The sequence below is a fragment of the Cannabis sativa genome, chromosome 9, assembly GCF_029168945.1.
Source record: "Cannabis sativa cultivar Pink pepper isolate KNU-18-1 chromosome 9, ASM2916894v1, whole genome shotgun sequence".
NCBI classification, from domain to species: Eukaryota; Viridiplantae; Streptophyta; class Magnoliopsida; order Rosales; family Cannabaceae; genus Cannabis; species Cannabis sativa.
The window spans coordinates 5,478,461-5,503,618 of NC_083609.1; the positions used below are offsets into that span (position 1 = coordinate 5,478,461).

The window sequence follows — 25,158 nt, forward strand, 5'->3', positions numbered from 1 at the left end:
ATCAAATCATTAAATTAAAAATAAAATACTAGTGTTACGCTTAAATTTGACGGAATTTAATTTTATATTACCAAAATTAATAATGATTTGTAATTTCTTAAGGAAAAAATACTCATATTGATTTTAAGAATAATATAGTTAGTTAATTTTACTACTATTTATTAAATAATTTACTAAATATATTTTTAAATTAAAACAAATTAATTAAGTCTAATAAAATAGTAATATAATAATTTACTACATTAATATATAAAATAAAACTGTATATATTTTCTTAATAATAAAATTATATTTAAATAAGTAAATACTTTCTTTGATACATGATAAATTATGTATAAATATCTTTTTATATATGATTATATATATATATGTTTAATAGTGTAAATTTTTTTAAAATTGAGGGGGGGGCCACAGCCCCTATAGGGGTGTATGTGGCTCCGCCCTGAGTGAAACACTTGTAGTAATTAATGATTATATTTTATGCTTTATAAAACTTATTTTCATGAAAATGTGATTCAGAGATTTTAGAAGGGTTTTAGAGACACCTTCACCTTCAAAGAAGCAAGCCAAGACCCCTGTTCTTGTAACGTCATCACTGAGTTCAAAATCAAATTCTAACTCAAGAGTATAAGAGTCAAGAAAAGATTGTCAAGAAGAGGAAAGTAATAGGGAGAGGAAAACGCCACAAAGTAAAAATAAAGAAGAGGAAAATCACACACAAAGGATTCTAAACCAGAACAAAACTACTCAAGAGATAATCTCTTGTATCCATTAGAAATTCCAACCCTCATAGAAAGAGAAAAAGACAGAGCCTATTGTTTGAGGAGTGGTGCTAAGAAATGAAGATTTTGCTTAATAATGCTGAGCTGGTATTGACAGGGTGGCCATCCCCATTCTGTTGGAGGAGAGAAGGAAATCAAAATATTCCTTTATAGGTTTTGTAAAAGTTTGTTGTGCCTAGTTTTCTGTGTATGATTTTCTTTCTAGAATGATGCCAAGTGTATCAATCTCCTCCAATTAGTATAAAATGCAGCAAAAACTCAGGCCAAATTGAGCTGAGTAAAACCATTTCATTTTCTTAGTAATTTTCAACTGTGATAAAATAAATAAAGTAAAATTTTCATAAGTAAAAATATCTGGTGTGTGTCCTATAAAATAGGTAAGCAATTACATTTATTTATTTACACAACTCAAACAAAATATATAATCCAACACTTTAATAAGCAAATCACCTAACCTAGTCATTTAAAAGGAAAAATATAATAATAGACTATATATTATTAATAATATATTAGACTATTCTAACTTAAAAGCTAGAGAGCATAATAGACTGTTGAGTATATATTAGAAATCTAGACAGATTTGCATGATGATAAGGTAGAAAACTTAGAGACCAAAAAGTCATTGGGCTGTAAAGCAGTAGATATATTAGTAGTAGGAGAATGGAAAAATAGGCAAATAGCTGAAATGTCATCCTGGGCAATCCCTCTTCTCTTAGATTTCCAAGCCCTAGCTGCACATTCCACTAACCTTCTAGCTGATTTCTCCTTCTCTACACTACATGACACTATCTCCACTGCTTCTTGATTTGATATCACATCCCACACCTGATCAAGGATTATATACATAATATATCATTAATTTATCATATTAAAAGGTATATAAAAAAAAATACATTTACAATATTTTCCCAAAAAGGATCATTCTAGTATATTTTTTATCTCCTTCAGTATTTAAGCCAGCTTTCTAGTTTAATTTTATTTTTTATAATCGTAAATATTGTACTTATTTAAAATTAATTTATTTTGAATAATTTATAGTATTGAAATAATGTTTCAAAAATTATTTAACACATATAAAAAAGATCAGTTAGGTGTAACAAAACATTTAAAATTTTATTTTCAGCTGGTTAATTAGCTATTTGGAATGTTTTAAAAATTTATTAAATAACTATAACAATCATAAAAAGAAAAAAAAAAAAACTAAAAAGCCTTACTGATTGCTGAAACAAATAGAAGGTGGACCAGAACCACCATTTTAAGGGTGTACTTTTATTAAATAATCCAAAAATTAATTAAGAAGAAGAAGAAGAAGAATTACCCCATCAGATGCTAAAATGACAAAGTGGTCATTGGTAGAAATGTTGGTGTGAGTGACATGAGGTGTTGAAATTAATCCAAATTCCTTAACACTGTAGTCACCAAAGGCTCTTGAGATTGCGAGTCCAGGACTCTTACCATTAGGCCTCCACACCCTATAAACTCCCGGTTCATCTTCCAAACAAAATACTCTTCCTTTTGATTTTATTATTCTCTCTGCCTCTTCTGTAAGTATCAATAAACACAACCACTATCTCATCATTTTCTATGTCTATTATACATATTCATAAATTATAATTATAATAATAACAATAATAATGATGGTAGATAGATGCTTATTTGGTACATCAGTTCAATAATGGTCAGTATCCATAATAATTATTATGAATTATTTAACTAATAATTATTATTATTATAACCAAATCCTAAATTATATTTCAACAAATTAAATTAATTACCTGGTATATTGGGCTTGAAGTCGATTGTGAGCTGAAGAGCTACTAAATTACCATTCTCAGAAGTGGTAGCCAACACAGCTCGAGAGTCACCAACATTTGCTACGATGAGACGTTCACCCTGAAAAAAATCAAAACCAAATTAGAATGAAAAGAAAAAACTATAATATTTTAACTTGGTATAGCTGTATAAGTACAAAAGTATATTTGTGGAGAAATTCATTTCATATTTGTAATTGTTACACATATGATTCCAATAAAAATAACGTAGCAATAAACGTAAATTTTTTTACGATTTTGTTTAAGTGTCAATTAAACTTATTAAGTGTCCGTTCAAAAACACGTGGCGACATATTTCTTTAGCTTATTTAATATATGGTCTAATAATATGTCGCCACGTATTTCTGAGCTGACACTTAACAACCAAAAAAGAGTACGACTGCAATAAAATTGTAAAATTAGGTACTTTTGTCGCTACTTTTTTAGATTAAGATCATATGTGTTAATAATTATAAATATTAAGGGATTAGTACAAAATTATGTAGATCCTCATATATAATTAATTACCTGCTTAACAATGGTCAAAGCTGTGGTACCACTTAGAAAGGTATCAATTTCATTGTTGTGTTTAAGCTCTTGGTCAATAGCTGCATAAGTTTTGAAGAAGGATTCCTTCCAAGTACCAAACCAATGAAGATCTCTGTCGTTTTCGATTTCGAAATTGAGGTCTAGAGATGTTTGGGAAAGAGTGTTTTGCCAATTGCATAGTAAAGAAGAGGGTAATGATTCTCTAACCCTTTTGCTAACAAGATGACCCCATTGACCATGCCCATCAAATATCCCACAAAACACCATGTCTTCTTGGCAACCAAATTCCTATATATAAATTAATAAGTTATATTATCAATCTTTTATTTAATTTTCTTGCTAAAAGAAAAATCAAGAAATTAATTAATTATTTAATTACCTCCCAAACAACAAGACAGTCTTGGTTGATTCCTTTCTTTCCTCTCTTGGAGAAAATGGAAGATAAATTGTCTGAGTTTTGAGACTTAACAATGCCAGAAGACCTTGAAATTAGCTCATTCTTTTTGGCTTCCTTTGACAAAGCATTTGCAGTCTCTTTTCCAATGTCCTCACCAAAACTCTTGCTTCCTTTCTTCATGGTCATGCTTTTTGCCAATCCATCAAAAATGGATGGAAGAAGAACCATGTTGATAGCTCCTATACATATAATAATTGGTATATTAAAAATTAAGAACACATATCTAATCCATTTCACTTTTGTAAATCAAAGTCAATCCAAACAATCATATGACTAAACTTGTTATAAAATTAGATGTAATATTCTTATCATCACCTACTTTTGTTGGTATAAAAAATGATCAAATAACATTAGCCCGAGTAGTCAAATATTATGCATAAATATACATATGATCTGTTATATAACATGTCTTGAAAACAATAACTATACGATTATGTATGAACAGTTGAACAAGTATAACTATAATATTCTCATACTATTTATGTATATACCTCTTATGTCGTTTTGATCGTCTGTTAAGCTATAACAAAGAAAGCAAGTGTCGTTTTAGGACAATCCCTTTGAGGGGGAGAGAATTGAAAGGCTTTTTATTAATCTTCCAATTTTGTTATACTTCTCCATTTTTCATCTTCTTCTTATTCTCAATTCTCTTCTCTTTATTTGCGTTTCCTCAAGTTTATAGCTAAGCAACATACACTTAAGGACAACAACAATAGTCTCTGTAATTTAGTTGCCTTTGTGATATTACTATATTGCCCATCTACTTGCTTGAAAAGTCAAAATTGTTAAGAGGGGTATTTAGGTATTTTCATATGCTGACTATTGTGTTACAAACATTACATCATGTGCCTCACCCACTTTACTTATGCGTTTTGTTTAAGATTTGAAAAAGTATCACATTGTATACAAAATTTAGAAGCATTATAAGGATTTATCATAAGCTTGATCGATATACTTTTATATACAGGGAGATATTATAGAAAAAGAAAAGTCGGTTTTAAATTACTATATGCTATTGGGGTGAATTGGCTGTGATTAAATATGGTATTTTTGTGGATGAGAATAGAGAGGGATTAATGATATAATATCTTGAAGGTTTTTTTTTCAATAAATAAATGAGTGTTTAATATAAAGCTTCATTGAGAAAGTTAAGATAGAAATTAGAAATAAGGTGAGTGGGAACACATTTCAGCAAATGACGATTAAGATTTTGGAAAGACATTATTAAACTAATCATTATCAAATACAAGGACAACAATAAGCCAGTTGTTTTTTGTGGGACCATATGGATCAAAAACCACATCACATGATTATGAATACGACTAATTTTGCAGTCAACTAACTTTATAGAAAGTATTTAACATATTAGGAAGGTGGTTAATGTTTAGAAAATATCATATTGGAATGATAACTTAGGATAAATTTATTCACTCTTACACAAATAATTATTACCATTATTATGTTCATTACAATCAAAATATCAGCTTCTAGCTTTAAGTGAAAATTTCACAACACTTTTGCATGTTTTGAGGATTATTTCTATGTAGCATGATCAGTTAGAAGAATCTCTTTTTAACATGAAATTTGAGATTTTGTTTTTTTTTTTTTTTGCCTTTTTTAAGAAAAAAGTAGTTCTAGGATGATACTATAGTATAAACATTAATTGGGGTGAAGTGTTAATATAATTAGCTGAAAAAATGCTAGATTCTGTGCTTATAAAAAACATACAGATGTCAACAATTTGGCAGTGTAAAATAAACATATTAAGAAAGAAATAGAATTTCATTTTTATAGGTATCTATGGCTATGTATCACTTCCATGTCATCCTCAATTATTCTGATTTTGACAGGATTCTATAATGAAATCCATTATGGAGGGAAGAAAGATAATGGTGGGGCTAACCTTTTTTTTGTTTAAGAGAATGGTGTGGTCTCCAAAATTTTTGTTGTGGTCGGTATAGAATACCAAATATAGAATTCAAATCACTTAAGGCCATGCATGAAGTGAAAGAGAGAAAAGACCACTAAGATAAGACTAGATCATTCTGGGAAGGTTGGTTAGGTATAAATATATAAAATTCCAATGCAAAAGGAACAAAAATCAGAGAAAACTACCAAAGCATTAGAATTTAAAAGTTGGAATTCATAATGTTGAACCTGTCTATGGCTTCAAAAGTTAATTGGATGGAGAAAACTTCCATTACCATTGCCATTCATGGCATTCTCAACAAATATTAATACTACTGCATGGTCTTCTTTTAGTAATGCAATGTAAAGATTAGAATGTAAAGAATAGACAATAATTGACTAAAAAAATGATAAATTTGTGATTCATATCCTTTCACTATTTAATTTTGTTTCTTTTCAAATTACACTAATAACTTCATCATCATTTTCCAGTTCCTTAATTAACATTTCCATCATCTTCTTATACATAGGCATAAAGTGATCCTTAATCATAGTTCTAGAGAGTCGAAGTTTACTGTACAATTCTCTAGGTGTCTCGTATATACCGACATGTTCTTCATGGGGTCCCTCGTCATCTAAATTGTTAGAATCAGATTGAGGGACCGCAACAATGTGCATGATTCTGCCAGGGGGATAGAGATGGTGATTCTCTGATGCATCCGTCGACGAAATTGATGTAGTGCTCTCCACAGCATCGACCAATTTATTTTCCTCTTCAGTTATTTCTTTTGCTGCAGCTGCTTCTTCTGCCTCTGCCTCACTGTCAATTTTATTCTCCTGTCTCTGAAGCTCCTTCTCCAGTTCATACCACAACTCACCTTCAGTAATGTCCTCTGCAACAGATGAAGTGGTGACTCTCTCTGCAGGAATAAGCTGCTCCTCTTCATCCGTATCGTCGTGTCCTGATCCACCACTTGAAGAACTAGATTCTGCATTGTTCAGAACTATGTCTCTGGTAATGACTCCAACATCCAAAGATTCTGCCTTTTCGGCTATCAGAGAAACTTCAGGCAAATCCTCTTCTTTTGAATTCAATAACGGGCCCACATTTCGACGGCGTGCACCCATGCAAGACCATGATGATAAAGATGAGCGGGTTCTAACAACAGCTTCGGCAACATTCTGTGCACGCTTCATTACAACCTATTAACCATCAAGCACAAGGATTAGGACAAATGGAATAGATAGAAAAACTAGTCGAGCAGACAGATATAAAATTAGAGCACAGAACTGTGCAGCAACTAAAAAGACCAAACAAAAAGTAAAGAACCACCCACTTTTATTGCAACATTTCATAAATAAAACATTTATAGTCTCGTACAAAACCTTGCAAAAATGCAAAATATCAAAGGCATATCATTAATAGAATCTGATTGTTAAAGAAATATCTTGACAAATTCCCAGAGCATTCGTGTAGTGGCACGGGTGCCTTGAGTAAGGTTCAACTTAGGCAGACCAAGTTTGGAACCCAGCCACTACACTAATTCCCCTATGTCACCTGGGACCTGGATGTGGGGGTATCCCTGAGGGATTAGTCGACTGGATACCCATGGGTTTATCAAAAAGAAAGAAAGAAATATCTTGACAAAACATCACCTGTGTTCTGCTGGATACTGGTCTCAGAAGTGCACCGGCACCAGCAACCCTTGCTTTTGCACTAGCTATGGTTGGTAGACGAGAACCTACAGCAGTTGCAGAACGATAGACGACATTCAGTATCCTCGTGTGCTCAAGCTGGTCTCTCAAATCATTTAGCCAAGATGATGCTGTTACCTGATAAGTAATTGTAATCTACATATAAGGATTCCAACAAAACTTCATTGACAAGAATTTAACTTCAATTAAATGAATTTCATATCCAGAGAAACAATTAAAGCACCTCAGACCGAAGATCATCAATAGAAGCTGTTGAGAATGTGGGCACCAGATCAGAGCCATTGATGATACTTGTAATGAAGTGTTTCCCAGATTCTGCCAACTCCCATGTCATACAGGCAGCTGCAAAACGAAAAAATTACAATGCAAAGGTTACAGAGGAGAAAATTGAATTGAATAAAATTGTATAAATTTGAAAAAAGTTGAAATGCAGCACGTTTAGAAAGCAACACAACACTCGTTGTACAAGCTCTAGGAGATCAAGCCATTTATGATGTAACATAACAAAAGATAATCAAATTATAATATTGTACAAGCTCTAGGGGATCAAGCCATTTATGATGTAACATAACTAAAGATAATCAAATTTAAATATTGGACATGCCTGGGGCAAATGTGATGCAAGTGCTTGAGGAGAACTCCTTTTGTTCTCGAAAAATGTAAGTAAGTAGTGCAGCTGTACCACCACCAAGTGAATGTCCAACAACCTGAAAATGCAAACATCAAAAGTAACGCGTTAACAGAACATAGTAGATTATGGTGAAAGTGGCAGTTGAACAAAATCCCAACTATAATAAAGACAACTCATAAATGTATATGTTGTATAATTAATTTATTGTGGAGTATACACTAGAGTTAGCTAATAGACAACCAAAGAAAAATCCTTACAAGACTATTAACATGGGAATCCGAGATATAAAGTACAGCAAATCCGGTAAGCAAAAGGCAATACAACAAAATTAGTCAAAACTAAGAAATGACATTACCTTAAGTTTATAGTCAGGATATTCACCAAGAGCCTTGAGCAGGCAAGGACTGCTAAGCTTAGCAATCCAGCGGGCTGCAGCAACCATCCCGCAGTGAGCATAACCAAGAACCAAGTTGCTAATCCCACCATCATGCAAAACCGAGTGGTGGAAAGGGACTACAGCACCAGTTGCTGCTGTTAACGTATCTTTGATACTATGAGTTCCGCGAATCAATAGAAGAAAGCATTTCGAATCTTTATCACGAATAATTGTGAAAGCAGGCATCAACAACTGCAAGCATTTGTTTCGTTGATTAAATTAATTCATTTGTAAAGCATCAAATAAGAAATTGCCCAAAATATATTATAGAACTGATTGGAAGATTATGGGCAACAAAAATATTTCATAGAACTGGAAATTCTAGTTGGCATTCTCACATTTCAGCATTTTAATTCCAATTCTACATAATATACCTTTTAGACTACCACTAAACTAATATAATTTTTCTCTTCAAAATATGAACTCTCCATATGATATGAATGAAGAACCAATCACATCTCTCCTTCATTAAATTCTTCTACTCGCTCCCACGATAAAATGTCTCATAACAAATCAAATAAATATTTGTACTAACGTAATGAGCATAATACAACGAATCAAAGAGATTAGCATACCCCAGCCTTGGGCTTCTGAAGAAGAACATCCTCCTCAGAGTAACCGGCGGACTCTAAAAACACCGGGAACGGCTTTTTCGAAAAGAATATGCAAAGGGTCAACAATCTCAAGTAATAATTCAGCTCCGAAACAATTTCAGGACCTTTAAGCCGTACAGAATTACTACCAGCATACACACTGGCAACGTGTAAATTACCCTGCAATCACAATATCAAAATAAATTATATAAATACCAACAATAATCAGAATTAAACGAATTTCAGAAAATGCACGAAATTCGAACAAAAATATATTAGAAAACCTAAAGCTTTTCGATCGTGTACCTGCCTCCGCATGAGATAATTAATGCCGAAAGCCAAGTCGCCGATCGGCCACTTGCCCAATGTCTCGGAATACGTAAACCTCAGAGTCTCGGATAACGTCGTAATGGACTCGAGCCACGTCGCCGGCGCCTGCGCAGGTCGCCGTGAAAGCCTCCTCTTAAACGATCTCGTCGATTTCGTAAAACCTCCACTCCTATCATCATCTTCTTCAACTTTCGTCGATAACCTCCGACTCAAAACCAAATACAGAATCACCGCAGCTCCGGCGGCGGTAGCCATTGTCCCCGCCGCCATAAAAATCGCGATCCAAACGTCTCAACGATCCAACATCCAAAACTCGACAATTCTCGGAAAAACTTAGTAACTAAAATAAAAAAATAAAAAAAATACACAAAAAATTCAGAAGCGGTGAGAACGAAATTCGTTAGGGTTAAGAAGAAACCGATGAGGAAGGAAGAAGAAGATTGAGATTCGTGGAGGTGAGACTCGATGCTAAAGTTGTGTTAAAGGTCAATTTTCTCCCCGGAGAAATACAGTAAAATCTTCCCTTCTAAGAAAATTGTAGGGGTATTATTGTCATTTAAAAGAGAAATAACGCCGTGATGGGCAGAGGACGTAAACGCACTGAACTGGTATAAAGCGGAGTTAAAGAAAAGAATAATAAAATATTTATGGAGAAATTATAAAGTATGCGCACGTTAGGGATCAAGTGGGATAGTTTAACAAGGTGGTAGCATAATGACGTGGAGGATATGGCATGGCCCCATCTCACTTATTTTTTTTTACTATTATTTTTGTGTTAGTTAATTAATTCTTCTCATTATCTAATTATGAAAATTATTATATATATGATTTAAAATCTTTACTAGTAAAATTATTTGTAACTAGGTTTGTTTTCGTGGGTAGTTTAGATATTTTAATTTTTTTTAAAAAAAATATTGTGAAAATTTAAAATAATAAAATGAAAATATAAATTTAAAATTTTAAAAGATCTAAATTTTTAAAAATGTTTAAAGTTAAGTAAAACCTGTTTATACTTTAAATTCAAATTAGTATTAAATAAATAAAAATAAATTTCAAAACTCGTTCAAATATTTAAATTAAAAATCTCTTTAACTAACTAAGACAAAAAAAAATATTATTTTCACTTTAAAATTACATTTTAGTTACGTAAATTGAAAGACAAAAAAATAATTTAAGTTGGTCTACATCTAATATTTTTAAATCTATCCAAATTCGATCCATATTAAATTTTACTATCTGATCCGATCTGATCTAATTAGATCGGTCATATCCATTAGATGTATTTCAAGTATATTTATTGGTTTAATTTGAATTTAATTTAGATTCAATCACAATTGAATATCCAATGTTTAAAGATTTGTTGTAATTGCATCTATCTCATAAACTAGTGATCAATGTGGAGATCTTAACAATATATCTCCTTTTAGAGCCCACGTCGATGGTAGCTCATGTAGTAATCTATTTTGGGCCTAATCTAACAATCGCTACTTCAGTAACATCTGTTCCTATTTAAAAGTGTATGACTCTGATACTATTTGATCAACCAATTAGAACTCACTTTGTAAAGTTAGCTCTTTCCACACATTCCTCTTATATATTCTATTATCTTTCCACACATTGGCAAGTGGCTCTTTTTGCTCTACTTTTCGGATTGGTGTTTTGCTCTGATACCATATTAGAATTTGGGGATATAAAGTGAATGAGGTTCCATCTCAAAACCAATTGGCAATGGGAGGAGTAACTCATTCCTCTTATATATTCTATTATCTTTCCACACATTGGCAATGTGGGACTTTCTAACACAAGTGGTTGTAAACTATTAACCAATCTCATTATTAATTAATGTGAGATCTTAATATTATTTTTAGTGTAATTTAATATTAAGTTTTATATAATTTAATTTAGTAACTATTATGACAAATTATTGACTTCTCATAAACACCGCTATATAATAGACTAATAGCGTTGGGGATCGATGCATAAGTAATATTAATATATTTTGTCATTCGAAATCCAGACAAAATATCAAAAATCAATTTGTTATATATTTATCATGAATATTGAGGACACAAAACAATGTAGCTAATTAATGAGATTATTATACCAATACACAAAATTAACAAGAGAAAAATTATAAAAATATGGTTGTACGAATTTTAAAATATTTTTACGATTTTTATGATTTTATATACAGAAAATAAAGTTTTTTTTAATGTTGTACTCTTATTAATTTGTTGTTGATTTTTTGTTATCTGTATGTTATTTTTTGTTATTGTTTTAATGTTGATTGGATGTTATTTTTATATAGTTTTCTTATTATTTTTTATAGAAAATTGTAAAAATATATAAAAAAAAAGGGAAAAAAACAGTTGAATACAAAAAAGGAAAAAAAATTACAAAAATACTATGGGCCGGCCCATTACATTTATACAATCCACATACAAATATTTACAAAAATACCACATGCACTAAACCTTCAGCTGCACGGAGCGAACGATGAAGATGAACATACATCGATCGTTTCAAATCAAGAAAACAACCAAAATGAAACCAAAACGAGGGAAATATAACCATTAATTCCGGCGGAATCAACTGGAAAAGAAGACCTGCAATGATCTAAACAGAAAATGACGAAAAAAAAATCAGAAAAACTGTGAAGAAACTGAAATTACACATTTGTTTTCTATTTTATTCGATCAAAACAACTCCCCTAATATCGAAATCCAGATTCATGAAATGTAGATCTGTATGATGTGAATCCAAAACAATGTATGATGTGAATTTTTTTTTTAAAAAAAAAACTCATGAATAATAGAACTACATTATATACAGTTGCATTTTGATTGATTACTGGTTTCCAATATGGAATATATTTTTTTTAAAATACAATAAGAAGAGTAAATTCAAATTAAAGTACAACCAGTTACGTATAAGTCTGTTTATTTTTTGTTTTGGTTGTCTTATAGTTGCATTATCGTTTTGTGATAGTTTATATATTATGCAGGAATTTAATTTGACGGGGACTAAGAAATAGCAGTTATACATAGTAAGTTTTATGCAAATAGTTGCATATTAGTTTTATAATGAAATAACATATGCAAGTAGCAAAACTATAATAAAACTACAAAACAACTGTATACAAACTAAAATACAGGAAAAACTCTTTGAACATCAACATCCATGATAAATCTCATTGTTACCCATTAATGATATAAAATGGACAGGAAACAACTAGATAAAAAACATATTAAAAAAAAATACATGCAGAAGGTGTTTACATTATTAAAATACTATGAAAAAACTATTACAAAATGAAAAATTAATAAACACAAAATCCACAAAAGTTGAATATGAATAAATTTCAAAAATGGGGGAAAACCAAAAAGAAACCGAAAACAAACCTGCGATCGAAGAGGAGCACCATCCTAATCATTTTTTGAGCAGGAGCATGAGAAGTTTTTTCATGGGCAGCAACCTTTGATTTCTTTTTAGGAGGAGCTTGCTCACGTTTTGAAAATTGAGGAGCAAAATCGGAGTCATCGTCTTGAACAACAGGATGTTTGCCTTTATTCCTATTAGCTACAGATTTCAACCCATTTTAGAACTTTTCTTTGGCACAGGGGAAGGAGAAGAGTTCAGCTATGAAGGTTTTATTTAAAAAAAAAAAAAACTGAAAAGAAATTGAAAACAATAAAAAAAAAAAAAAAAAGAAAAAGATAAGAGAATGATGTAAGGTATGATTGATATAAGTCATCAATCAATGACGTGTATGACTACATAGATTGTGTATGCAAGTGGTAAAAGTATAATAAAATAAAGTTAATGAGTATAAATGTTAGTTTAACCGTGTGAAGATATATATGTAATAAAGTGTGTATTTTGTATTTTTGGTGTAAAAATTCCAAAAAAAAAAACGTAAATATGTAATTTTTTTGTATAAGAAAATAGTATTTCATGTAATTAATAATTACATAATGTAAAAATAAGGAGTTTCATAGGCCAATTTCACAATACATGTTTCTGTGATTAGATCCAAATTGATTAATGGAAATTCTCATGCATTTATGCTCAATAATTAAGTGGCCCACACCTAGTAATAGTTTAACAAAAGAAGAATAAATTATATTCAGATAAAAAACATAAAAGAAGAAGAAGAAGAAGTATCAATTATTATAGTGAAAAAAGTAGAAGAAGAAGTAATAATTGTAACAAATGAGATGGTTGAACTACATTATAAAATGGTCTAAATAGGTATATCGACAATGAGAATGTGACACACCAGCCGCAACTAAAATATATATGGTCAATTACTTAAGAAAGAGACACACCAATTGTATTTGCATGCATCTTCATTCATTCATTAATCATGGGCATTTATATATAAATATATATAATCTTTTTCTAAAAATAATAGTATAGATATAAGAATATGTGAATACTTCATTAATTTTGAAATTATTTTAATAGTTACATCAAATATATAATTATTTATTTTTAATCGTTAGATTTATTATTAAATATTGTGGTTAATTTAAAAATTAATTAACAATAATTAATAAATTACCCCTAATTAAAAAAGTACTCTTCGATAATGAAATCCTGCCTGAAGATGTTACACCCATAAGGATAAGTGTAAATGGATTTTTGTGAATAAGATAAATACTAAAGGGAAGTTAGAAACCTTTAAAGCCAGGCTCGTAGCCAAAGGCTACACACAGCAAGAAGACGTTGACTATGACGAAACATTCTCTCCTGCAGCAATGCTTAAATCCATTTGTATTCTTCTCTCCATAGTTATCACTTATGATTATGATATATGAAAATTGACGTCAAGATTACTTTTCTAAATGGAATTCTTGATGAAACCATTTATATGGAACAACCAGAAAGGGTATGTGCTACCAGGGGAAGGTCAAAAGGTTTGCAAGTTGCTTAAATCCATTTATAGATTGAAGCAAGCCTCTAAATCTTGAAATATTACGTTTAATAAGACTATTAAAAAGTATGGCTTCAAACAAAATGAAGACGAAGCCTGTGTATACAAATACATTAAAAGTAATATAGTAGTATTCCTGGTTCTTTATGTTGATGGCATTGTACTTATTGGAAAGGTTATCAAACGTAAATAAGTGGTTAGCCGAAAACTTCCAAATGAAAGATTTGGGAGAAGCAAGTTGTGTTATCGGCATTAAAATCTATAGAGATAGAAAGCGAAAAATATTAGCACTTTCCCAAACAACTTATATAGATAAGGTGCTAGAAAGATTCTCAATGGAGAATTCCAAGAAATGACAGTTACCGTCCAGACATGAAATTACTTTATGCAAGGATCAATGTCCAAATTAGACTCCTCAGGAGATGGAGGACATGAGGAAGTACCCTTATGCATTAGCAATTTAGAGTTTAATATATGCAATATTGTGTACAAAGCCTGACATATATTATGTTGTAGGGATTGTTAGTCGTTACCAATCAAATTCAGGTTTGGAACACTGCATAGTTGTAAAGCACATTCTCAAGTATCTTCGGAGAACGAGGGATCTCATGCTTGTATATTCCAGAAGAGAGTTAAATCCTACTGGATATACTATTCTAATTTTCAATTAGACAAAGATAGTCGAAACTCGATATCTGGGTTAGTATTCACTCTTGGTGGTGGAGCTATAGTCTAGAGAAGCATTAAGCAAACTAGTATCGCAGATTCAACCATGGAAGCCGATATATAGCAGCTTGTAAAAAAGCTAAAGAAGTGGTTTGGTTGAAGGAATTCGACACTGAACTGGAAGTAATTCTAGAAGTAAACAAACTATTAGAGCTCTACTATGACAACAGTGGAGCGGTGGCCAACTCTAAGGAACTAAGAAGCCACAAGAGAGGCAAGTATATTGAGAGAAAGTACCATCTACTAAAAGATATAGTAGAGAGAGGTGATGTGACGGTTTTAAAGATTGCGTCAGAACATGCTACCAACAAAATCTTTTATGGGTCATATAACTAATATGGGATTAAATGCCCAATTTACTTTTAGGCAAGTGAGAGATTATTAGGGTTTATGCCTTGGAAAGCTTGTAAAGATATTTATGTTTATAAATAAGAGTTGAACATTTTTATATATGCTTGAATGTTAAATTATTAATATTGAATAATTTATATATACATCGAAAAATTCCTTATTCATACTTGAGGATGTGACTTAAATTGTACGGAGAATTAAGATCACTTAGCCATGAATAAAACAGTCAGCAACATATTAAAGTTTATGAATCTTTAATCAATGGTTGCTAGTACGGTTCACTGATGTCCATAATCTCGATTAAGATTACTCATATAACATGACATCTAAGTGAAAGTGTTGTATATAATAGAGATTATACATGACAAGGACCAATATGTAATTAAGTTGTCTTTATCAAACATGTCATTTACTATAAAGACCTGATTCATATCATAATGATGATTAATGGTAGATTGGCCTAAATCATGTTTATGTTATTAATTTTTTTAATTCACTCATTAGAGTTTCTCAGAGAAGATAATTCTCACAACTTTTATTTTGGGAATCTAATAATGTGGATGGTTGGGAACATGATCTACAATTATAGAATCCTAACTTTCTCAACGGATGGAATGTTGGTTCCTTTAAGTGTTAATTCTAGAACTAAAAAATTGTGCACAAATTTAGATTGGATCTAAATTATACTTTCACTAGTGAATTAACAATAGTAAAGGATAAAGAAGTAATTAGAAGGGTAAAATGATAAATTGACCAAAAATAATTACGAACCGACACAAGGAGGACTAATCACTGGAATTGATTATATCAATAGATACTGCAGTAAAACTCAGCAAAAATAATTCTATATTTACTAAGAGTACAATTCCATATTTATAGTGGAGTAATCATGGAATTAATAAACAGGATTATTTGGTTGATGAAATTCAATAAATAATCTAGTTTATTGGAGCTTAGAATTATAGGTCTATGGTTCTCGGATCGCCACCTTGAAACATTGTCAAGGGGAGGGATAAAAGTTGTACATGAATTTTTTTTTTTAAAAAAATCTATTTTTATTTTTTAAAATAGTAATTATTTATTTTGTAATAAATAATTTATTTTTAAAATTATTAATTAAATAAATTAGAAAAAAAGATGAAAAAAAATTCAGGACAAAAGAGGCAACCATCAAGGGCGGATGTACATTTAAGCTTAAGTGGCCTTGGCCCTTAGCTTTCTACAAATAAAATATAAGTGATATATAGTAATGGCGCGTTTATTAAACTGTAATTGGAATCAGAATAATCAATGGGAGAAATGTATCGGTTTAAAATAAAAAATAATCGGAAACAATATTTTATTATGATGTTTACTAAACTGTCCGGAAAGAAAACCAGAATCATATTATTTTGTTTACATAACTATGAAAGGTAATCGGAATGCTTTAATTTGACAAAATTGTCATTATTAGAACATGTAATTATTTTCTCTTTATAGATTTTTAAGGGGTATATTTGTCTTTTTTATTTTTAATTAATAAAATTAAAATTAAAATAAATTAAGTAAGGAAAGGGAAAGACATTCCCTATAAAAATGGGGGAGAACCTTTCCCTTTGTTTTCTCCCTAATTTGTGTGGGTCCCACTAGTTTTCTCCTTTCCAAAATTTAGTAAACAATTGTATGGAAATCAATACCATACCATTTATTCACATTCCCTTTAAGTAAACATGCCATAAGAGTTACATAGGTATAGGTGGAAACTAATATTATGTATACAGCTAAAAAAAAATAAAGAAAACTGAGTTGAATAGTCAATGTAAGTATAGCAAAAGTAATAGGTATAAATTGTGAATTGGTAAGATTTATAGGATGTGCAAACAAATATTTTTCATAAAAAATTTGCATACATATATTTATACAAAATGAATTATTTTACAAATTTTACAATGACATAATATTAATTGAAATAATGCTTAAATATTGAGAAAATATAATCATGATTTTATTATAACTTGAAATATATTTTATGAGAATTTATAAGCAATACATAAATGTTACAACAAAAATTATTTATTTAGAGCTCCTAATATTATGAGAATTTGAAATATGCGTTATTTAAAAATTCTAGAAGAATTTAATACGTTCCTTAAGAGATAAATTCAAAGTTGCGCGCACTATATGACAAAAAATCTTCATATAAATTAAAGATGTATAAGTAAATTATTATTTCAAAATACATGTATGATATGTCTATGCAATATAAATTCGAAAATTATATGTTGTGATAGTCTCTTGAAGAGCTTCCGGTTATATTATAAAAGATTGAAGAACAAAGTTTTATTTCTTTTTCTTATATTAATAAATATTAAATTGCATATAATTTGTTCATAAGTATTAGTGGAGAAGTCGCGAAGTACTTCATATGCATCAAGAATTATAAATATATGATCATTTGATATGGAAGTTAAGATCATACAATAAGAATGAAACAAATATATGGTCTTGGAGTACCATCATTATCGTATATGAAAATTTATATTATTATTATTAATGTGTTATGTACATATTTACTTAAAATTTTAAACTTTAGTATGAACAACGTTGTATATACACACATGAATGATTCGATAAGTTGGATAAATATTGATGTTCTAGGAACCCTTCATCCATAATTTACAAGTCCACACATACTCTGGAATAGTTATAGTAAATATATGGTCATAGATAATATATGATGATATTTTAAAAGTAATAACATCAATCTTATGAGATATATTATCACCAAAATAATTATGGATCATATGTGTATGAGAAGGAGGCATATTCATGTTGCACTCTTTTCCCTTTAGCTCAAGTTTTGTCTCACTGGATTTTTCTGGCAAGACTTTTAACGAGGCAACTTGTAAATAATTATGAATATGAAATATATATATTGCACTCTTTTTTTTCTTAGTTCAGGTTTTGTCCCAATAAGTTTTTCTGCTAAGGTTTTTAACAAGGTAACTTGCAAAATAGTTATAAATATATGTATAAAGAGAATGTATGTACATATTGTATTATTTTCTCCTTAGCTCAGGTTTTGTCCCACTGCATGGGTTTTCCTGACAAAGTTTTTAAAGATGTAATTTTTAATCATGCTATACCTGGACTTCATGAAGCAAGTAGAGAATGTGTGCGACTGAGATCATTGACATAACATATTCATGAAACATATGGATTACACTCAATAAAGCAGTATCAACATTAACAATTCTCACTACTAAAAAATCACATTTAGCGTCATTTTCAAAGTGACGCATAAAGAATTTTTTTAGTTGGTGAAATCGCTATAACCGTAGACACAAATACTGATATTTTTGCTTAACTCATTAACCAACGCCAAAAGTTTTTTGCTTCAGTTCATAGCCGAAGAAAATAGTAATACACCGCCGCCAAAAGGTTTTTGCTTCGGTTATGAACCGAAGCAAAAAAATAAAAAAATATGAACCGCCACCACCACCACACCCCATCGGACCACCACAACAACCCATCAGCAACAACAAATACTGCCACCACACCCCATCGAACCACCACAACAACCCATCGAATCGAACCACCACCGCATGCAAAAAAAATTCTGAGAGTGAGAGAGAGAGCCTAGATGAGAAAGAGAGAGAGGGAGGTTGGAGGAGAAAGAGAGAGACCGTAGGTGAAAGAGAGAGACATCAAAGGAGAAAGAGTACCACTTGAGGTTAGCTCAAGTGGCCATAGGAGGGTGCGTGTGTGTTGGAGGTCTTGGGTTCGTATCCCATGTTATGCATTGTGTAATATATAAACGCTTAAATTAAAAAAAAAAAAAAAAAAAAAAAAAAAAAAGGAGAAAGAGTGAGTGAGTGAGAAAGAAATTACCTCCAAACAGTCATGGCGGCGACGTGTCTGATTTGATTTACATATTTTTTATTTAGTTTAAAAAAAATAAAAATTCGAACTAAACCAAGAACACTCTTATAGATTTTTTTAAGTAGAACACTATTTTTATTTTCTTGAAAAGGAAGTTGAACACTATTTAAGTAAGATATATTACTATATATTATGAGAATTGAGAAGCCAAACTTTTGAGGTTTCTAGGTGAGATATTATCATTAAGTGACGGTTGATTTTATAGTTTACAAAATTAACAATTATATTCTAAGATTAATGTTATAACTAATATAAAAATGAAAGAAAAACAAAACATAGTTATCTGAAACTGGTAAATTCTAACCAAAAATTAGTATTGGTTGAGATTTTGAATATTATTATTATGTTGGACACATTTATATTTGATAAGATCGGATATATATGGAGAATCACCTTCGGCCGCCCACACACAAATTATTATTATTAGATTCTTTTTAATTAAATTCTCTTAACTATTAATTTACTTATACTTAATTTTTTAAATTCAAAATTTAATAGTAAAATTCTCTAAACTACTGATATATTAACAAATTTAAAGTGACATCTATTTTTTACCGTTAACTACTAACATAGATTATTTATGTATAACTTTTGTACACGTGCACGTTTATAGTGGTACATCTAATATTATTATTTAAAAATTATAAAAAAATATTCCAAAAAATTTATAATAATTTTTATTTTTTTAATATTCTATTTTTTATTTTTATAATTTTATTTAATTTTAAAATAAATTTTGAAATAATAATATTAGGTGTACTAATATAAATATGCTACGTGTACAAGAATGTACACGTAGACCGTCTACGATGACAGTTAATCGGATGACACCTTACATTTGCTAACAATTTAGTAGTTTGGACGGTTTCACCGTCAAAATTTAAACTTAAAAATTTAAATACAAATAAAATGATATTTGGAAGGGTTTAACCTTGAAAAATACTTATTATTATTATTTTAAACAATTATTATTATTATTATTATTATTAAAAGTTATTAAAAAAAGTTATGCAAAAGTATGTCCATAAACCCCACTATAAACAATTGCTAGTCCCACAAATATACATGGCTAGCCTATAACATATACATATGTTACTTTATAATTATTTTATTAAAAAATAATTAATATCAAATGGCACTTTCTCAACTCAAAGCATTAGTTGACCCCAGTTTAAGAAAAGTTGTGGATATGCTAAATAAGTAAATATATGAAAAATAACGCTCAATTATTATTATACAAACTCAATTCTTATTTTTTTTCTATTATAATTATTATTATATGAATAAATAAACACATTCTTCTAACTTGGTCATATTTTGAATTTTCCTTATCCAAGCTTAATTTAATAGTATAGTTTTCATTTTGAATTCGTTACTTCATATATCATATTCATAGATGTATTATGTCAATTGGAGATATTAGACAAAAAAAATAATTTTTTTTTTTTAGAAAAAAATTAATTGTGTATATTTTTTTTATGTATATAGTGGTAAAAAAATTTGAAAAAAAAATAATAATTGAGTCTTCTTCCTGAGTAAAATTTTGGTATAGTATTTATAAACAATAAATTGGGTCTTTTTTTTTTAAAAAAAAAATACATATATATTTTTTAATAAAATAATGACAAAACTTTTAAATAGAATATTTTTTAAAAATAAATTAGTTTTCTAAAAAAAGTTTTGGGCTAGGTTGGGTAAGGGCCTAACTTGCCCTACCTTTGGGCTAGGCTCTTCATTTTGTAAAGCGATTGTTTTCTCATTTTTCCAGCATTTATTTTCAACCACACCTAATAGTAATAATCATAAAAACAAAAGCTAAAATCTCACTTTTCAAACTTCTTTTCAATCCATTCTTAGTTCTAATCAACTGCCACCACAAGTGTTTTTTCTTATCTCAATTGACCATTTAATCACACTTCATTCATAGAACTTCTTCACTTTTTTTAAAAGCATAAAACCCTATACAAAATGGCATACATGTCTACTACTCACTACTCTTGATAGTAAACCACAAAAGTTTAGTCCTACCTACAAATATAAACATTTTTTTTTTGTGTAATTTACTCATTTTCATATTAATAATAATTAAAAGAAATATCATTTCCTAATAATTTTTGCCAAAATTAGTGAAGATAATTCATTGAAGTGCTTTTGAAGTGGTAAATACACTCACAAGTTCATGGGAAAATTACAATGGTTTATTTATAGAGAATTGATGGTTAAGTTTTGTTAGAAAAATGTAGTAAAACTCTGGTGGCTCATTTTCAATTTGTGTTGGGCCGATTAGCTTGGAGAGAGGTGCCCGGGAAAACAGAAAGAGTTACATTTTTTGGGTAAGAATTATTTTAAATTGAAAATAAAAAAATGAGTATTATATTTGTATCCGGTATTATTCAAAATAAAATTAGAAACTGACAAATATGAAACCCGAATCAAGAATAATGGGCCTGTGGAAGCCCAAGCGTTGATCTCAAATGAAGTTTACAAATAAACTTGAGGAAATTGTATTTTATACCTAATTTATTTTACATGTTTAATTTTTATCTTTATTTTTATATTTTTTTTTAAGGTATACTTATTTTTATAGATGAAATTATATCTCTTAGCTTAATATAAATTATGTGCTAGACTTAATCACCCAAGCATTGGACAGCTTGAGTCATTTCACAAGGCTCCCATTTTTTCAAGGCTCAATTTTTTTTTTTTAAAAGAAAATGCCTATTTTTTTTTCCTATTATATATATAAATAAAAAAAATTATAATTGAAAATTTATGAACGAATCCTTAAAAAAAAAACTAGTAATAGAATTGTAGTTTTAATGTACACAGTTTTTTTTTTCTAAAGAGCCCAATTTAAAATTTTGTACAAGGCCCCTAAAATACTTGGCCAGCTCTAGACTTAATGGTGAAAGTATATTGAATAATCATTCATAAAAATGAGTATATTTTAATAATAATATAATTATACAGAAAAAATATTCCTCAACATCTTGATTGGAAACTACAGTTTTCTTCTCTCAAAAAATTATATTAATAATAAAAAAAATAGAAAAAATCAAACAGTTAAAAAAAAAAAGTTAATCTTAATTTATAATCCAATTCAAACAATACTAAGAAATCAAAATCTATATTCCGAAAAATAAAGTTCCTAGTCCAAACAATATAATCCAAGGATATATATATATATGATTAAACAAACTTGGGTTTTCGGGCGGGTTCTGGGTGCACTCGGATTTTAAAATTCATGAATTTCCCCAACCCGAACCCTGCTCAGTGTGGAACCACCCGAACCCAGTCACTAATTTTTTAAACTCGATTTTTTTGAATTTTTCGAGTTCGGGTCTGTTGGGTTTGCCAAGTGGGTAGGTTTTCGGGTGCAAATAGTTTGCCCTAATTCATATTGTATAAAATTAATTTTTGGGTCCTGGATTAGGATGAATCCTAAACACAGACCTAACCCACCTTAACCCAATATCAAACTTGTTATATGCCAATAAATTTATCTAATCATTTCATTTTTTTGTGTTAGAGAGTTTTGAAATGCTAAATAAGAATGAACTTATAATCAGACCGATCTTAAAATAAATTTATAAAGCCTCCCAAAAAAAAAGTTATATGCATTTTTATATGTATTATTGTATGAAAAAAAATTATATATAGTTATTATTAATTTGCCCCCTTAAATTAATTTGTTTACAATTCCCTCCATTTTTTAATTCCTCCCTCCATCACTGAGCTCATTTCTTTTTGTGTTTGAGTGTTTTGAGATTTCTTGGGTATCCTTTTCCTTTTCTTATATAAGGTCATGTTAAAGAAAAAGAATATATTTGAAGGCTCCCTTCTCCATGATTCGTGAAGGAACGAACTAAACAATCTCTCTAGGCTTCTACACCAACAAATAAAAATAACATAACATGGTCTAAATATTTCAAAGCTAGCTTTGACCCTTGTTTTTTCATAATAAAACCTTTCATTGAGCAACACAAAGAATTTGGACTGGTCAAGTTTTGTGCTTTGAACAAGTAAAATTCATCTTAAACTAAACAAAACCAACTAATATAGATATATATATAGAAGCTTATAAAATGCATACAAATTTAAATCCACAGATTCCGCAATATACTAAGCATTGTGTTTTGAATTTCAATAACTCACCAAAATTGACTTATTGGTTTTTAAGCTTTTGGTATTTGAAATATTATACAATAAAATATACAATTTTCAGTAACCTATATAGCTCATTGGAGTTTGTCCCTACAAAGTACAAACATAACAAAAGCTAGCTTCGTTAGGCTTTTCTTTTTTTATTTTTCTTTTAAAATGTTGTTGTGACTTTCCCAAAAGCTGCTCTCAGTCTCAGAAACTCTACTGAAAAAAATCCCTCTTATTATTTTCAAAATGCTGAAAACTATAAGAAAGAAATATTAGAGTAAATTCACTGGTTTTTTAATTTCTATTTCTAACAATCTATTTATTTATTCTCACAAAAAAGAAAGAAAAAAACTATTAACAATATGAAATTATTATGAATTAATTATCAACCAAGATATGGTAATGTCAAAGAGTGAGGCGCCAATATATAGATTAATCCATATTAATTAATTAATTTATTGTGTATAGGTGTTGCTTAATCAACTTGCAATGATTTAAAAGGGAGCTGTGACAGTGAACATTTGGGGAAAAGGGAAAACAAACCCAATTAATTATTTCAACAAATACAATAAAATTTTGAAAGTCTAGCTCAATCACTATCTCATAAGTTAATCATAATAAAAGCCTATAAAATCTCCCAACACCTTGTAAAAACTTAACCCATTTGCACAAACAGAAAAGAATAGCAAAAAAAGTAAAAGTTATTTATAAGACATGAATGAGTAAAGATCAGGACCCATCTATCATTAGGGTAAAAGAAAACTTATACCTAATCTCGACTGCATATCGATACCTAGATTCAACTCGGCATTATAAATTTAGGCTAATTATTACTTTTGTCCTCTAAACTTTGATATATACTAAATTTTATCTTTTGAATTTTTCTGGTCGTTCAAAATTTACCCTGAAATATTGAGATTGTTGGAGGGAAATTTGATTTTCGATACTTATATATACCTAATATTTTATTTCTAAACTAATACATATCACCATTGAAAATATATGACCACTTTATCTAAAACCCAAAAATACTCCTCTCAAATTTTTCATACTTTTTTTAGTGCAAAAACATAAAAAAAAAAAAACTAGTAGTCTGATGGGGTCCAATGGTGGTCCGATGGTTACCTGATGCTACTTTTGTATGTACAAAAACATAAAAAAAAAATTGGTAGCAGATTCGGTCCGATGGTAGTCCGATGGGTGGTCCGATGGGTCCGATGGGTCCGATGGGTGGCCCGATGGGTCCGATGGGTGGTCCGATGGGGTGGCCCGATGGGTGGTCCGATGGTGTAAATGGGGTGATGTAAATGGGGGTATTTTAGGGATATCATAAAAATTGTCATATCTTACAAATATTAGTTATTATTTGTTTAGAAAATTTTTTTTAACCAAATGTAAGCATAAAAAATCAAATTTCCCTTGTTGGATTTAATAATTTTTGTCAAATTTTATTCAATTTTACTAGTTTAATGATTGTTTACGTGCTAAATTGCTCCCTAATATTTAATATTTATCAAATTATACCCCTCGAATTTACAGAATCATGTAACTTTTATGCATGTTAGACTTTCTTTATTAAAATTAGACAAAAGTCTATAAATTCAATAATCTCAATAATTAAAGTAATTCTTAACGACCATAAAAATTCAAGAGACATAATTTGATAGATGTCCAAATTCAAGAGCCAAAAATCATAATTACTATAAATCTATATATATAGATACAAATGTACTGGTAGTAGGTCCCATATAGTACTATATAGTAACTAAGCAAAGACTACTACTACTAGTCTACTCCCACTACTAACTACTTACACCCATTAATCTCTATCTTTACATGAAATTTTGTTATTAGGATTT

At 29.7% G+C, this 25,158-nt stretch overlaps 2 protein-coding genes across 2 annotated transcripts; both read right to left on the reverse strand.

Moving 5' to 3' along the window:
* Positions 1 to 1,117: 1,117 nt before the first annotated feature.
* On the reverse strand, positions 1,118 to 4,358 carry LOC115723385 (probable protein phosphatase 2C 34). Its single transcript, XM_030652857.2, has 6 exons — positions 4,091 to 4,358; positions 3,522 to 3,778; positions 3,122 to 3,430; positions 2,558 to 2,675; positions 2,101 to 2,324; positions 1,118 to 1,607 (listed from the first exon to the last, which is right to left on the reverse strand). Exons 2-6 carry the CDS (start codon positions 3,765 to 3,767, stop codon positions 1,353 to 1,355), a joined length of 1,152 nt encoding a protein of 383 aa, XP_030508717.2. The 5' UTR covers positions 3,768 to 3,778; positions 4,091 to 4,358; the 3' UTR covers positions 1,118 to 1,352.
* Positions 4,359 to 5,902: 1,544 nt separating this feature from the next.
* LOC115722542 (uncharacterized) lies at positions 5,903 to 9,895 on the reverse strand. The gene is made up of 7 exons (XM_030651780.2): positions 9,190 to 9,895; positions 8,866 to 9,063; positions 8,210 to 8,482; positions 7,828 to 7,930; positions 7,447 to 7,565; positions 7,164 to 7,340; positions 5,903 to 6,710 (listed from the first exon to the last, which is right to left on the reverse strand). Exons 1-7 carry the CDS (start codon positions 9,481 to 9,483, stop codon positions 5,964 to 5,966), a joined length of 1,911 nt encoding a protein of 636 aa, XP_030507640.2. The 5' UTR covers positions 9,484 to 9,895; the 3' UTR covers positions 5,903 to 5,963.
* Positions 9,896 to 25,158: the final 15,263 nt, after the last annotated feature.